Below are 16,968 nucleotides of genomic sequence, written 5' to 3'. Positions count from 1 at the left end.
TCTTAGCCACTGAGCCACTGTGTCCCTCTAATTGCATTATTACTTTGTGATTAATACTGATATGTTTATTAAGATCACTAGTATGATTATGGTTATATATTTTTTACTCAAAATTTATTGTGCCCAGACAACACGCTGTTCAGATAGACAGGGAATTTTTCTAGGGGAAGGAGGAAGAGTCAGGATGATGGTTTCAGGAATGTATTTAAAACTTGGCAAAAAGGGCAGTGTTCAAACATTCAAAATAAGTTTAAGCACCAATGTTAATTGCAGCAAAAATAGCATCCGCTCCTGCAGAGTGATGAAGAAGAATAGAATAGAGCTGGAGGGGACCTGGTGGCTCAGTGGATAAGACGCCGAGCTTGTGGACCAGAAAGGTCAGCAATTCGGCGGTTCGAATCCCTAGTAATGGAGTGAGCTCCTGTTACTTGTCCCAGCTTCTGCCTACCTAGCAATTCGAAAGCACATTGAAAAACATGCAAGTAGAAAAATAGGGACCACCTTTGTTGGGAAGGTAACAGCGTTCCGTGCGCCTTCGGCATTGAGTCATGCCAGCCACATGACCACAGAGACTTCTTCGGACACCGCTGGCTCTTCGGCTTTGAAACGGAGATGAGCACCACCCCCTAGAGTCGGGAACGACTAGCACATATGTGCGAGGGGGACCTTTACCTTTTTAGAATGTAGGTATTAGAATGATAGATAAGTTGACATTCTAGAATATGATGGTCAAAAATAAATGTACAACACTAGGACTGTTTAAAATAGTATATATGTTATTTGTTTTTAACCTTTGTTTCACGGCAAGTGGAAATGCCAGGACAATTACACTGTATTCAATATATTTATATGTAAACAATAAAAATACATTTTTTTAAAAAAGAGAGTATTTATACCTCCGAGTTGAATGGTGGGGTCCTTGGTCCTCTATGAGTTTGTAGAAGCATCAAGGACCCCACTTAAAAGGTCAGAAAGCATCAAGGACCCCAATTTGGGGAGTTTCAAATGAAGAAAAGGACTTGTTATATGGTGAAACTTTATCGGTTGCAAGTTGCTATTAGCAACAGCACTTAGACTTATATACTGCTTCACAGTGCTTTCCAGCCCTGTCGGTTTACAAAGTCAGCCTATGGCCCCTCCAACAATCTGGGTCCTCATTTTACCCACCTCGGAAGGATGGAACGCTGAGTCAACCTTGAGCCAGTCAGGATCGAACTGCTGGCAATGGGCAGAGTTGGTCTGCAATTCTGCATTCTAACTAGTGTGCCACCATGGCTCCTTCCTTCCTTCCTTCCTTCCTTCCTTCCTTCCTTCCTTCCTTCCTTCCTTCCTTCCCCCCTCCCTCCCTCCCTCCCTCCTTTCCTTCCTTCCCAATAGCACTTAGACTTATATACCGCTTCACAGTGCTTTTACAGCCCCCTCTAAGCGGTTTACAGAGTCAGCCTCTTGCCCCCAACAATCTGGGTCCTCATTTTACCCACCTTGGAAGGATGGAAGGCTGAGTCAACCTTGAGCCAGTCAGGATCGAACTGCTGGCAATGGGCAGAGTTGGTCTGCAATTCTGCATTCTAACTAGTGTGCCACCATGGCTCGCTCCTTCCTTCCTTCCTTCCTTCCTTCCTTCCTCCCTCCCTCCCTCCCTCCCTCCCTCCCTCCCTCCTTTCCTTCCTTCCTTCCCAATAGCACTTAGATTTATATACCGCTTCACAGTGCTTTTACAGCCCTCTCTAAGCGGTTTACAGAGTCAGCCTCTTGTCCCCCAAACAATCTGAGTCCTCATTTTACCCACCTCAGAAGGATGGAAGGCTGAGTCAGCCTTGAGCCTGGTAGGATTTGAACTGCCAAATTGCAGAGAGACGGCAGTCAGCAGAAGTGGCCTGCAGTACTGCACTCTAACCACTGCGCCACCGAGGCTCATAACCAGACTATTCGTGGTCTCTTTCTCGGCGAGGGATCAGTTCCTCTTGCTAAGTGTTGATGGTCCGTGTTGGTTCCCTCTTTCTACGCAGGCAACGTTGAGGAGAGCAGAAGAGACCTCCCTTCGCTTCCTCTTCTGAGCAGGAAAATGATGACTTCAAGAAGCAGCTGTACACAACAGTGACTGAGCCTTCACGATAGAGGTAGGGAAAGTACCGGGAACTTTGAGGAGATGCTGGACCCTGAAGGAAGGGACGTGATGGAGAAGCAAAAGGAGAACAACCAAAATGAAGTAGGAGGAGGTGGAGGAGGAGGAGGAGGAGGAGGAGGAGGAGGAGGAGGAGGAGGAGGAGGAGGAGCGAGGCCTGTCCTAACAAGCCACCTCCAGGGACAAAGGCAAGATGGTACCCAGTCCCCTCGTCCTATCAACCGGGCCGAAACCTTGAGCCTTCTCCGAGGTCAATCGACTAACAGGAGCTGGGCGAAGAGGAACTCTGCAAAGTTGGCCCCCGAAATGAACCCATCCCGCCTTTCCATATCTTGGAGCAGCACCAGGAGGAAAGGGTTGAAGGAGCTTCTCCTGCAGAGCAGTCAAGCCAGCCCCACCTGGATTACACCTTCCCCCAAAGAGTCCGTCTCGACGGAGACCCAACGGGGAGAGGATCAACTCTCGGAGGTGAATTCTGAGGAGTTGTGCTTAGCTCTGGACCCCTTGGAGCACGAATGGATGTTGACCGTGGCCCAAGGGGACGCCGAAAGCATCCTCAACCTCTTAGCCAAGGAGCCCAGCTTGCTTTCCAGGAGAGACTTTGTCACTGGTTTCACCGTCCTCCATTGGTTGGCGAAACACGGCCGTCACGAAGATTTGATCCAGGTGATGTCTTTTGCAGAGAGGAACGGCTACCCAACCAACGTCAATGTACTCACGGCCAGCGGGAGGCTGACCCCTCTCCACTTGGCTGCTCTCCAGGGTCACACGATGACCATCAAGGTCCTAGTAGGAGCCTTCGGCGCCAACACCAGCCTCAGGGACCACAATGGCCGCAAAGCCTGGCACTACCTCCACGCCAACGCTCCCAGAGAGTTGAAGGAACTCCTGGGAGCAACCGAAGACGACTTGGCCATCCCCGGAGCAGGGAACACCAATAACAACTGCGCTCCGTCAAGAAGGGGTTGGATCGGGGCCTTTAGGACGGAAAACCAAAATGCTGAGCCTGCAAGGAACCCTTCCATGGGGTCTTATTTCAGGAACATCTTCAGGCAAGCCGTTGCATTCTTCCAAGATCATTAGATTTCTCCCACTGTGTTTTTGAGTTCATGGCTGGGATTGATCTTCATGGCGCCGTTAGAGAAACGGCAGGTTGTTAAGACGGCAGAGGAAGGGGTAAGGTGGTTCAGATTATCTCCCGAGTTTTAGCAAACATTGGCTTAAAGAAGTGGATGTGGGGAGGAAGAGACTGAATGAAACTGGGGCGGGGGGGTTCCACCACAAATGCGCGCACAACAAAAGCGCGCCTGACTAAACCGCGGTGTCTAAAGCGCGGTGACAAAACCGTGCAACGAATTAGCAACTAATTAGCCCTAAAGCGCGCCGACAGAAGCGCATCGACAGAAGCGCGCTGTAACGTAACCCTCAACCTAACCCTCAACCTAACCCTCAACCTAACCCTCAACCTAACCCTAAACCTAACTGTAAATCTTACCTTAAATGAAATCGCGCTTCGGTCGGCACGCTGTTGTCGGCGCGCTTTTGAAATTGCGGTTTTAGCGCCGCGGTGTTGTCGGCGCGCTTATGACGTTCGTGCTTTTGACGGGTCACGGGGCGGGGGTGGTGGTGTCCTTAGCATTTGTTCCCTAAAGCGGGGCGGGGGGAGGTCTCCAACTTCGGCAACATGAAGACTCGTGGACTTCAACTTCCAGAATTCCTCAGCCAGTGAATTCTGGGAGTTGAAGTCCACAGGTCTTGCCCTAAAGGGCTGTGAATGCATGTCGTTAAAAGACCTTGAAATTCTGCACCTGGAAAATGTCTCACCTTGTCCTGCGAGGATGCAGGGCATCACATTATGCAAAGATATGTGCATTTCTTTGCATAACATATTCGGATTATGCTAGGCCAAAGGAGCAGCAGAAGAACTGTGGCGAGGGTGGACAAGGGCCCATCTTTGGCCACTGGGGATAAAAGTCTTTGAACCAACTTGCTTCTGACAGCAGGACAATACAATTTGGCAAGCAACTGGCTTTTTAAAATCAGAGTTGAAACGCTTAAGGAAGCAGAATATGACACCGGCTGCTTGCTCTTTTGACAGGACGGGGTGGAAAAGAGTCAGAAATAATACTTTAAACAGTACAATTAAAATGCAAACAGTGGTAGATGCAGGGATTTCGTACTGACTCATCAGTAGCAACTTACAATAATGCGGCTAAAATCGGAATAAAACAGAGGATAGTAATAGATTAATATCCTATATTTTATTTCAATTTTAACCTCGTTATTGTAAGTTTGGTTCTGATAAGTCAATGCCAAATGCCTGCATCTACCACTGTTTGTCTTTTAATTGCACTGTTTAAATTATTAAAGGAGACGAATTGTTTTAGAAAGAATATTTTCAAAACCGGACCTTGCCCGTTTTATCCACGGTGTAATTCAGGGCCGAGCGAACATCAGCCGTGCATTTTGATTCATGAGACTGTCAAACGCTTGGAGTCACCCGCACAGATTTTGGGTTTTAAGATAAGACGAGTTGGAATGCTCAGCATCTATTTAGGCATATTTTTTGGTGCGTTTTGAAAGAAGATAAGGAAGTGCACTTCAGTTAAGACCAAGCCCTTCCTGTTGCTGTTGTGTTGCAATCTTTGCAAAGACAAATTTTTCAGCAGCAGGCCTCTTTAATGAGAGGGATCTCCAAATTTGGCAATTTCAAGACTTGTGTGGACTTCAGCTCCCAGAATCCCCCCCCAAGCCAGCGTGAACTTACCTTCACCTGTTTTTTTGGGGGGTGGGGGGGTTCTAGAATTCTTGAGAGCTTCAGGGATATCTCTCTGTTTTAAATAAAGGATATTTCAACCAGAATGTTGTCCTTTTCGTTTTACATCTCTGTGAATGGGTCGCCTCTTGATAGGCGAGGAGGGTCTTTAAAGCTTTTAGCAGATGAGAATGGGTGCCGTGTGTATGCCCCCAAACTGGGTGAACCGAGAAAGCTTTGGATAAGGGAATTATGAGTTGTGCCAAGCCCTGCATGGTTGGAAGGGGGTTGGGGGAGGGCAATGAAGTGCTCACCCCTGTGCTGTGGGGATCAAGGCAGGGAGACTCAAGACTCTGTTGACATTGTCGCCACTGAAAGAACCACAAGGTTCTTAACCGGAAGGGAGGCATATCTTCAGGAAATAGGCGGGCAGAAGGGGGGGAAAAAAACATATTTTGAGTGTCATCTGATGTTTGCCAAAGCTGGTGGATTGTGAGGGTTGCAGTGTCTAGAGAGAAGCAGAAATGCTTCTGTCCCAGGAAGGAATTCACAAATAAGTAAGAAACAAAATGGAACTGTTGTAGAAACTCCATGAAGGTAACTAGTGGGAGATTCATGAGGAAAAGACCCTGTCTGCCTCATGGTGGAACCTTCAAAAAATCCGTCCTTTGGCCAAGCAACTTCGCCATCTGGCCAAGGATTCAAGCTTTTAACTCAGTCTCCATAGACCAGCTCTTGATCTCCCCAAGATTGAGAGGGTGTTGTTAGTTGCGAAGTTGTGTCTGACCCATCACAACCCCATGGACAACCTTCCTCCAGGCCTTCCTGTATTCTACCATCCTCTGGAGTCCATTTAAGCTCACGCCGACTGCTTTGGTGACTCCATCCAGCCACCTCATTCTCTGTCATCCCCTTCTTTTTCTTTTGCCTTCCATCGTTCCCAGCATGAGGCTCTCCTCCAGGGAGTCCTTCCTTCTCATTGGGTGGCCAAAGTCTTTTGAGTTTCCTCTTCAGGATGTGGCCTTCTAAAGAGCAGTCAGGGTTGATCTCCTCCAGGACTGACCGGTTGGATCGCCTTGCAGGAGTCTTCTCCAGCACCAGAGTTCAAAGGCCTCCATTCTTTGGCACTCAGCCTTCCTTATGGTCCAGCTTTCACAGCCATACATTGCCACTGGGAAAACCATAGCCTTGACTATACACACTTTTGTTGACAGGGTGATGTCTCAGGTATTGAGAGGGTGTCAGCATACAGATATCTGATCCCGAACTGATGAATGGCCTTTCAGTGGCTTTATCTAGAGGCTTACAGGGATGTTCGGGGTTTTGGTACCCCAGTTACTATTGATTGGACCAACACACTGAAGAGGGCAGGACTGCTGCTTCTCCTACCCCAAGGCTTAGACCAGCGGTGTCCAACCGTGGCAACTTGTGGACTTCAACTCCCATAATTCTCCAGCCAGACATGCATGAGAGTTGAAGTCCACAAGCCTTAAACGTTGGCAAGGTTGAAGTCTTAAAAGTAGCCAGGGACACCTCTAGCTTTAGACTTTATGGTCAATATGTCAGACCTGTAGTTATATTCCTTGTTAGGATATTTGGCCTGCCAAAGCCGAGGTGGCGCAGTGGTTAAATGCAGCACTGCAGGCTACTTCAGCTGACTGCAGTTCGGCTGTTCAAATCTCACCGGCCCAAGGTTGACTCAGCCTTCCATCCTTCCGAGGTGGGTAAAATGAGGACCCGGATTGTTGTTGGGGGCAATATGCTGACTCTGTAAACCGCTTAGAGAGGGCTGAAAGCCCTATGAAGCGGTATATAAGTCTAACTGCTATTGCTATTGCTATTGCCACACACTCTTATTTCATTATGCTGTTTCATTAGTGTAGTAATTGGGAGGGGGGAATAGAAAGGAGTAGAATTGTGGAATGTGTTGTTGTCATTCCTTTCTAGAAGCCCAAGGTCATCTTTTGTCTCCGCACCTCTGCACCTGACCGGAACCAGCTGGGTGGAGATGCCAGCGTGGCCGAAGAAGATTGGACCACGTGATGGATTTATGCGTGTGGGGATAAGATCATGAACTTTCAACTGGGTGGAATCCCAGGAAGCTTTTAGATTTGGGATTCCAGTTTGTTGCCAACATGTCTGTCTTATTAAATTGGAAGTTTAAGGATAGCTCTGCCTTGGACTCTGATTTAATTCTGCATCATATTTGGAACGCTGACGTAATAGTTATCACAAGTCAGGTGAATATATGTGTTCCAGGATGGTGTAGGATCCAATCCAAAGCACACAGGTTCTCCAAGGATGGGCTTCGGCACAAGTCTGAAAACTTGGAAGACAAAACCACTGGTCCCAATGACTGACCCAGATCGGATCCTGGATTCACAAGTCACCAAGATCCTGTAAGATCAGAAGGACCAACTTGCCCTCAACCAGGTGCAACATTGCTACCATGATCTACCAATTTAAAGGTAACTTAAGTTACCAACGGTTGTCTCTAATATTTTTCAAAACCAGTTGCCAGGAAACACATGTAGGAGGCTGTACCTGTACTTTCCTCCTATTTGTAAGGTGCTCAAAGGTCTCTGTGGAAACCAACAAACCAAACTAGATAGTCCTTTTATCTGATCTCCCTACAGGGTGGAGCCAGCTAATTCTTGAAGCGGGGCTGAATTTAAGCTGTTAAGCAATAGCAAAAAGCAATGGTATAAAAATACCATTGGCTGCTTTAAAAACCGGAGACGTTTTTAAATGGACTATATTAGTAAGAGGGGCAGTGAGTCCTCCTGGATAAAGTCAGGAAAAATTATTTCAAATGTTATTTTCCAACGTAAAAGGCAGTCTAGAAAGGCATCTGAATTCCCTTGGCTTCTGATGTCAAAGCTTGTCGACATTAATTCCATGGGATTTTGAAATCCTGTCCTTTCCACAAACAAGCACCGGAAGAGAAAGGATGCAAGAGAATTTTTTTGTGTTGGAATTCCTAAAAATTGTCCAGATCAGCTGCATAACATTTTTTAGACCTCAAACTCATTTTAATCATTCGGAACAAATGATGATTAATTAAACCATGTCTTAACATGTATAGTCTCTTGGAGGGACAAGGCGTTTATCCCACGAATGTATCTGATTAAAACAAGTTTTGTTGTCTTTGAAATTGACTCACATTCAATCATGACTTTCCATCTCTCTAAGCCTCTTCACCGTAGGTAGTTAAATCCTCTAAATCATTATTAGCCCATCATCTCTCAGAGTTAAGTCTATTGCCTGGTACTTTCTTATAATTCTGGTATTTTGTAAATTATTGCTTTGTTGATATGGTGAATCCCTATTAAATGCAACTCTTCAGGAAATTATTTCATAACAGCTTCATTAAGGATTCTGGTTAAACGGGCATTAAGTTTAAAGAGACTGCAATTAAGCAGCATTTTCTTTCATTAAACACCGCAAAAACAATTTTTGCCTCCCGTTAACAGCTTGCAGACTGTATAAAAATTATATTTACGTTATTTTTCCCTTCCTCGGTTTCTGGCTAGAGTTTTCTTAGTTAATCCCACCATCACTTTGAAACAATGTTATTCCCAAACTGAAATTTATTTGATTTCTATGGCTGCCCATCTCAGCAAACGACTCTGGACAGTTGACAAATATTCTCACATTATTTGTTTGGTATGGTTTCCTGCTTGCTTGTTTCAGGCTAGTGATTCGGGCAGCTGCAGTCTTTTCTATTCTGACAACGCTTCCCTTTAGGACTAAGTGGATCATTCAAACGAGAGATATAAATGAGACTGGAAAAAATGGATTGATTATATACAAAATTAATATGGGACTAAGAAATTCCAGATAGCTTATGATTAAGATCAGGAATGATATAAATTGTTTTAAGTTAGCCTCGCAAGGAGGAGCTAAGCTCAATGTAAAGATGTTATCAATTTTTTATTCTTTTTTCAAATATATTTTAGACTGTTTTTGTTAAAGATTTATACTGTGTATGGGTGCTGGGAAGTTGGGAGGGTGGGGAAGGCTGGGGGGGGTTGGAGGGGAGGGTGGGAGGGAGGGATGTATATTAGGCTTGATGAGGGTGTTAGATCTTAATGTAATATGATTGCACATGTATACTGTTTTCTCTTATTTTTTCTTTAAAATTAAGTTATGTTAAGTATATTGACATGGAAGCATAAATACCATCAACATAGAATGGAGTTTGCTCAGAAGCTGAAATACATCAATGAGAGGAAGAGTGGGAAACAGAGGAGAGAGGAAAGATAGGAAGAGAGGGATAGGAGAGAGGGTAAGGGGGGGAAGATGAGGAGGATAAGGAGGAGTGGAATGAAGAGAGAGGAGAAGGAGAAAGGAAGGGGAAGTAGAGTAGAAAAGGATGATGGAGGGAAGAAAGGAGGTAGGAGAGAGGTAGAAGAAAGAGGTGTATGGAGAGCAGAAGAGCTAATAATGGATTTTTATCTTTCTGGGCGTTGATGACAAGAGGAATTGATGTAATTACTACTTAATACAAGTATTAAGTACTTGTACTTAATGAAAATGGAAAATAAAAAAGTATATTTTTTAAAAAAAAGTAATTAAAAAAAAGAACTAAGTGGATATAAAGCAGTAAATCCAAACCGAATTTGAAATGAACTATTCTCCTGATTATGAATGAACATCTCTCTCTTCTGGCAGCAAGAATTCAGCCAACGTAGCTACCCTGAGAGTTAACACAAAACACGTACACACACACAAAAAAACCCCAGATTATTTGGTTTTAATTCCTTTGGGAACCTCTTTGCGGAAATAAAAATGTGAAAGGAGGGGAAAAAATACAGAGATTCAGTCTTGAAAATACGGCTTTGTTAAGAAGGGAGCCATCCTGGGGCACAAGAGGATGGCTGTCAAGACGGACATGGTGTGGTTTGCAGCTGCTTCCCTTTTACAGGCCCAGCTTGGTCCTTCTCCAATGACGCCTTTTGGAATTGTATCTGGAACAAAAGAAGCACAATTAGTAAGCGAGGCACAGCTCGGAGCGTCTAACCGACTGAAACCTGAATTGCAAAGAAGCCAACAGCAAGCAGCTAAACTAGGGGCTTTAATCTGGAGGGTCTCCTTTAGAAAGCAGAAGGAGAATAGTTTTCCCACGTCAATTGGTAAACCCCTTTCCTCATTTAAATGCGCACAAAAAAAACCCCCTCTTGTATTCATTTTTCAACACAATCTGCTTTTATAAAAGGCCTTATGAAATGGAAGCACAGGGACAGAGCCCATTGCAAGGTCTGCATCCCAAAATGTCCCCCACCCCCTAAAAAAATTAAGCCCAGAATTAAAGCATTAAGAGAGGGGATGTTACTAGGCAATCATCCAATTTGAGTTGACCAGATCAGCTAATCAGCCTTTTAGATTAAAATTCAGTGATTTATCCAGATTGATCCAGGTGATTGCTTAAAAAAAAATCTATATACTAATTTCCTTTAGTGGTGAAGATGCACATTTAAGAGGCTTCCCAATTATTCAGTTACCTCCTCCAACAATTCTTTTTTTTCAACATGTAGATTTTTTTTTAAATTTGTGCTGTATTATCTACAAACTTTGTTAAGAGGCTGGAGGCCCTGATAGATAAAACAATCAATAAATCTAAATTCCCACGGCTTACATCACAGAAAAACTTTTCTTAAATGTTACTCCAAAAGTTACATTTGAGAGATGAAAACTGTTCTGTGTTTTCCTCATAACGCTTGTCACTGTTAAAAGGAGGTTAATTTCACCAGGATGGAGGAGAAATCAAATCCTATGTAACAGAATTGCTCTCAGCAGGATTATGGCAGTGTTTCCATATAAAGGAACCCTGCAATTGCCACCTGCTTCAATTAACTTTCCTTTTAAGAAAATAGAATTTCCTTTTAAGAATGTAATCTTCGCTCCTGTGTCCTGGGAACAGATTTCAAAACTTCAGGGCCAGAGAGAAAATAAATACTGGATGAACACAAATGTCAAAATGTGTTTCGTTTTGCACAGAGAAGGGTGTTTATGTGAAAAGAAGCAGAAGGATGAGAAGGGTGTAGCAAGGAAAATCGGGAAAACAGAACAGATGATGAAATGGAGGAAAAATAGATAAGAGGATTTATTAGAAAGTCGGTTTGATACTCGGAGGCACATGAGTATAATACAGTTAATAGGTAATGGTAAAGGTTCCCTCCGCACATATGTGCTAGTTGTTCGTGACACTAGGGGGCGGTGCTCATCTGTTTCAAAGCCAAAGAGCCAGCGCTGTCCGAAGACGTCTCCATGGTCATGTGGCCGGCATGACTCAACGCCGAAGGCGCATGGAACACTGTAACCTTCCTACCAAAGGTGGTTCCTATTTTTCTACTTGCATTTTTTGCATGCTTTCAAACTGCTAGGTTGGCAGAAGCTGGGACAAATAACGGGAGCTCACTCCATTACGCAGCGCAAGGGATTCGAACCACCAACCTTTCTGATTGACAAGCTCAGCATCTTAAGCCACCGTGTCCCTTTATAATGTAGTTAGGCCAGTTGTAAACATGGGCTCAGACAAAGTCAGCTTAATGTTATTATTTGTAGCAGAATTGGTCAAATAGAATTTGTTAAATTTGTCACATAATTAATATTTGGGGGACAACGAACCACCTGAAGGTTCATGAAGGGGCTGATTTAAAAGAAGGATGCATCTGAGCTCGAGCCCAGTTGTCTTCCAAAATATAAAAATCCCAACGAAATCGCTAGTGGGATCTGACAGTGGGCAGGCAACTATAAAAGGGATTTGAAGTCTGCCCTCGCGAGAGCTTTACCTGATCTTATTGCCCGTTTTCATGCGAATCCACTGTGGAATGGGTCGGTTCTGCTTCTGCTTCTTAGCGAGGAACCGCTTGATTTTGAAAGTCTTGTGGGACGACTGGAGAAGGAACATCGAAAACAATTTAAGTGGTAGCCAAGATAAACGTTCAAAAACATTAAGAGAGGCTTCCAACAATGTCTGATTGCCTTGGGAGGTGATGGACTCTTTTTTTTTTTTGTGGGTGCAAATGAAGGGGATTCCTCTATTGGGCAAGGAAGTGGATCTCCAAGATCTCTTGCCAACTCATAATCTTCTTTTAACGACCTCACAATCCCTTGGGGGGGTAATCTGGGCAACTGAATGGAGCTCAGTGCTGACTGGCCAGCTGTCCTTCCTGTTGCCAATGCGGAGTTATATTAAGCAGATATATTCTTATTGTGCCGAGAGAGAGAAATATCTGCCTCCTTCCTAGGATCGAACTCACAGCCTCCTGATTGTGAAGCGAGAGCTCCCCCTCTAGGCCACCGCACCACTCTTCCTTTTCCAACTCATGATCCTGTGAATTGCTGGCACACTTTGGAGCAAAACCTATTTAGTTGCAGCTCATCTAAACTGCGGCTACCTGGCTGGATTATGCACAACAGCGAGTAGAAGTAGATTCCCAGCTGAAAGAGGAAAATGAACTGGGCAAACAGGTTTCCCACACAGGGAAGTCTGGTCTCCCTCCATACACACTAAAACATCAAAGAAGCAGCAAAACAAAACGTTCAAGTTTTTATTATTTCTGAGATGGGCCATACACCCACAAGATACCTAAACCAACGAATAAACAAATTACCTCCGAGTTACTTAGAAATATATATCGAATTTATATTTCTAATTGCCATTTACTTAATGGTTATTCCAGTCTTTTAAAAGTGCCAACATTATTAGTAAAGGGGGCATGCATAAGAGCACTAATATGCCTATCGTCCCTGTCATTGTAATTTTTTCCCCCTTTTATTCTTGTTCTCATTTTTGTTTGGACAAATTCTAATAAATAAACAAATGAAATAATTGCTTGGCACTAAAATGTGCCACACAAAACACACTTCGCCACTGCGTTTCACAGCAATATGAAAGCGCCAAGCCTAACCCTACGGATTTCAGCCTGCTGAGATACACAAGCTGCAGGTGGCAACAGAAAAGGGATTCCACACTTTTGCAAGACGATATTGATATTTTAACCCCCTTTTTGAAATACTTCACTCAAGGAACATATCTAATGCGCCTGCCTGCGTGCCCATTTTTTTCTCCACAACAACACTGTGAGGTGGGTTGGAGAGAGGGGGGGGGGAAGGTACTGACCTCAAATCACCCAGCTAAAGGAGGACTAAAACTCATAGCCAGAAGGACTCAGAATTGAGTTGGAAGGGACCTTGGAGGTCTTCTAGTCTAACCCAATTGGACTCCCAAATCCAATCTGTTTAGATTGTTTATCTGAGAACTCAGAACCTTTTTTGGCAAAACTCAATGTCTTCTTCTAAGTGCCACATTTGGCAAATAGAAGACTTGTGGACTTCAATTCCCAGAATTCTCCAGCCAGCAATTCATCTATTCTGAGAGTCCTCAAATCATAAAAGTTGCCAAGTTTGGACACCCCCCCCCCATTTCTAAGCCAGTATCATCCCTGCGACACCAAACTGGCTCTTTATACGTAAAATTGGGTCGGGGGGCGGAATCCAGCCAACCTTTACTCGGATCTATTAAATCCCATCCAGTCCTTTCCTTTAAAGCGCTTCGAATCGCCTTTTCCACCGAGAAGGGCAACTCTATGGTTAAAGAGAGGCCTACAAACAAGTCCCCCATTCAAGTGGCGGGCAGGCCTTAACCGGGCAGTCCCCCCCCCCCAAGCTTTTATCCACGGTTCCCAATTTCCGAAATTGAACTGGGGGCTTTTCGCGGGAGGCCCTCCGAAAGAACCGGCCCGGGGAAACGGGTTCCCAAACAACTCCGCGAAGGAGGATTGCGACGGATAGACTCACCATCGTCCGACGCGGCCACCGGCTATACAACGGCAGCAGACGAAGAGAAAGGCAAAGGGAAGCGGCGCGCGGGATGACGGGAAAAAGCAGTCGAGGGGGTTTCCTGTGAAGGCTAGAAAGTCGACTCGGTGGCGATAGCGCCGCCCGCTCGGCGTCTCCAGGTGGTATTGCAAGGTTTTCACGCAGGTAACGCCGCGAAGGTCAAAAACGGTTTACTGCAGGATTTCAAAACAAAACAAAACAATAATAGTAAAAAAACGTATTGAATTGAAGTGGGATCCTGGCGTGTTCATGGATTTTTGTTTTATCTTATTCAGTGTTCCTACTGCCTGTGTGGATGTGCTCATCAGTTGTATTTGCTACCATGCAATAATTCATTGGTTTCTGATTTTGCAAATTGAAGGTTTTGCAGGCTGATTCCTAAAATTCCCCAGGGATTTTGTTTATGTACCATATTTATATGGTCACTGATCTTATGATCAAAGGCATGCGATCAAACCTTAATGGCGAATTAAGCCTTTTTTTGTTGGCATGACAATTAGGCAGGCAATGGCTTTGAAGTAGGTCTCTGCTTGAGCAAGTTTTCGCTGTTTCTGTTCTCTTGTTAGTTTCCATTAAAAAAAAAATTATATAAAAAAGGATCATTTCTCGTTTATTCCCAAGTGTGCTTTGGCTGCAACAGCCAGACAAATGCTGCCTGGAGATCCAACGGATTTGAAGGTCATTCGCTGGAGAAAGCTGCTAGCTTTTTCCCAAGCAACCAAACGATCTGCAGATTTAAAAAAAAAATACTTTTTATTTATTTTTGGGTTTGTAAAATCATTCTTGAGCTGGCAATCCTGTTCTATGTCAAGTCTGATGGAATATATAACCACATAGTTTCCAAGGAGAAGCTCCCGCCCTCCACTATTTAATTCCTGATACTGCCTGTTAAAAGCATTCAGCGCCAGCCAAAGTGGATAATAATCTTACGCTAGGTGGATCAAGGGATCGGAGGTAACCATTTTTAACACAGAAACTGTCTTTTTTTTTGTACAAAGACTAAAAATACAGGGTGGGAGCAGTGATCTCTAGTGGATGGAAGAAGGAAAACAGGGAAATGGACAATACAAAATGTGTTATTTTTTGCATGGATTAGTGAATAAAAAGACAATAGGTAGCCACAATTACACCTCTCTCTCTCACCAGCAAGATGTGTGAAATATTCTGCCCAGTGAGGCCTAATACCGATAGTCCTTGGTTAACAACCACTCATTTAGCGACTGTTTGAAGTTACAACAAGGTTGATCGAGTGGTCTGGAAGTTCTCGAAGGTCTGGACATCCCACCCACCCACCCGTCAGGTGATTACAATGGGGCTAGGTTCATCACCTTAGAAACGGGGACATGACATTTGACCTTGGGGGTTTTGGCCTTTGGACTTAGGGTGGGATGGTTTGAAACTGAAACCTTTGGAGCTAGAATTCTCGACTTTTTGACTTGGGGTCTTGACTTTGTAGATGGACCAAGGGGTTTGTGGTAACTGTTCTCAAAACTAATGGGTCTTTTCTATGCCAAGTGTAAAAATTATGAGATGGGAACAATGACTTCTAGCGGGTGGAAGAAACAAAACACAAAGTTAGTAATTTGGAAAATGCCATCAGCCGACGGCGGGGCATTTTTTCGTATGCACCATCCTTGATGAAAAAGATCAGGCACTTCCATTTTCCTTTCACAAACCATTTCCAGAGAAAAACAGACTGTATTTTGCAACTAACATACTTACTTCAATTTTGCAGCTACTAAGATTGTTGGACGACAAGGGACAAAAACAGCCAGGGAAGTGAGTGAAGCCTGGGAAACCGGCCCCTGTTCAGTCAACAGGTGTGCTGATATACCACCAGCCTATCAAGTACTTAGGAGCCGAGGACTTGGCAGCGCGAGGAAAACGACAGCCAATCGCTGGCCATCAACACACCAATCAACCAATAGGAAGCCACCACATAAATACGAAGTCTGGAATAGCCCAAAGCACACATCCCTGAGGAGGACTCCAAAAGCTCAGAAGACTTAAACTTCTGATCCAGACCACATCATTATGCTGGGACGTGTATATGCACCTTCTATGTTTGACTGCACTTTCCCCAACTCATGACGTACAAAATTGTTGTGGCCCAGCAGGAGCCGTTGGAGCTGCCACCAGACTCCGACAGTGAGGGGCCCTATGAGTCGGCTCTGGAGGACCTTGGACAGGGTTCCGACTCCGAGCAGGGCGCAGAGAAACTGGTTGGCCACCAGGAGGCGCCTGAGCCTTGGACCAGTGGGGAGGAGACAAGGGAGTGTGATCCTGACGTCATGCATTGGAGCAGTGGGGAGGAGCCAAGGGAGTTGTTCCTGGATGCCCGGCAACGAAGAGCTAATAGGCGTAAGAAGCAGTTATGCAGTTACAGGAGATGATTGCACTCAGCTGGTGGTAATTAGGCTCCTCTCAAGACTATAAAAGGAATGATTGTTCAGACGCCCTTTGCAGGAGTCAACGTATTCACTAAAGTTGGAGAACTCTTGTGGCTAGCTTGGCAGGCTGGATTGCTGCCAAGGTTAGTCTGTGCAGGATTGCTGCCAAGGCCTGGACTGTGCTGGATTGCTGCCAAGCTGTGTGTTAATAAATCCTTGCAGTATTTTTGTCTTGGTGTGCTTTGGTGTGGGACGAGGGGGGTCAGAACACAAAATGATACTTTAAAACATGTATAAATGGACAGGGTTTTATTAAATATAAAATGACTGTGTTGGATTAGCATAAAGGAAAACCCCTGTCTGTTGCTGGGAGCTCTTCCACAGCCCCCCCCCCCCCCCCGTCCATCCCATTCTCCCCAGATTCCCTGCAGAGCCAGGAAAAGCAATCCGAGAGAGACGGACGGGGAAAGGCCGGGATGGCTGCCTTACTGCACTGAAGAAGAAAGTTCTGAACCGAAACAGAAAGAAAACGTTTTCTTAGGTGGCGTTCAGAAAAGCGGAGGGTCAATTAAAGATGGGTACGGCTGCCTTTAAAACAAAAAGCTGCATATTATTATTATTTTAAAAAATCCGTGTCTAATGTCAGCACTTTCGTTCAGGCTGCACGAAACCTCCCGCGAAGCACAGAAAACGCAAAGCTACCCTCTGGGGGGGGGGAATAGTTTTTGTTAGAAGCGCAAAAAGAAAAAAAAAAGATTGGCTCTCGCGCGCGCGACTTAACGTTTATGACAGCGTTTTTGCTCCCGCTGCAGTCAATCATGCGGAATTCTGGGACGGCCGTGATCCAACCT

General features: G+C 44.8%; 2 protein-coding genes and 1 non-coding gene across 3 annotated transcripts; 1 reads left to right on the top strand and 2 right to left on the bottom strand.

Moving 5' to 3' along the window:
- Positions 1 to 2,257: 2,257 nt before the first annotated feature.
- SOWAHD (sosondowah ankyrin repeat domain family member D) lies at positions 2,258 to 3,466 on the top strand (the record flags this gene model as incomplete). Its single annotated transcript, XM_032228187.1, has 1 exon — positions 2,258 to 3,466. A coding segment is annotated over one exon (951 nt), but the record flags the coding sequence as incomplete, so codon positions are not given.
- Positions 3,467 to 9,619: 6,153 nt separating this feature from the next.
- RPL39 (ribosomal protein L39) lies at positions 9,620 to 13,792 on the bottom strand. The gene is made up of 3 exons (XM_032228678.1): positions 13,686 to 13,792; positions 11,675 to 11,778; positions 9,620 to 9,850 (listed from the first exon to the last, which is right to left on the bottom strand). The coding sequence occupies exons 1-3, from the start codon at positions 13,686 to 13,688 to the stop codon at positions 9,802 to 9,804; spliced, it is 156 nt and encodes a 51-aa protein (XP_032084569.1). The 5' UTR covers positions 13,689 to 13,792; the 3' UTR covers positions 9,620 to 9,801.
- On the bottom strand, positions 10,599 to 10,730 carry LOC116516273. Its single transcript, XR_004256332.1, has one exon. It is a non-coding gene; the product is annotated as a small nucleolar RNA SNORA69 (small nucleolar RNA).
- Positions 13,793 to 16,968: the final 3,176 nt, after the last annotated feature.

The sequence above is a fragment of the Thamnophis elegans genome, chromosome 12 (genome assembly GCF_009769535.1).
Source record: "Thamnophis elegans isolate rThaEle1 chromosome 12, rThaEle1.pri, whole genome shotgun sequence".
In the NCBI taxonomy this organism is placed as follows: Eukaryota; Metazoa; Chordata; class Lepidosauria; order Squamata; family Colubridae; genus Thamnophis; species Thamnophis elegans.
This window is presented reverse-complemented; position numbering and strand designations above follow the sequence as displayed.

Excerpts from the sequence above, each read along its gene's own strand:
- RPL39 (XM_032228678.1), bottom strand. Across the intron at positions 9,851-11,674 it reads AAAACGGGCAATAAGATCAG|ATACAATTCCAAAAGGCGTC; the intron begins GTAAAGCTCTCG and ends CTTTTGTTCCAG.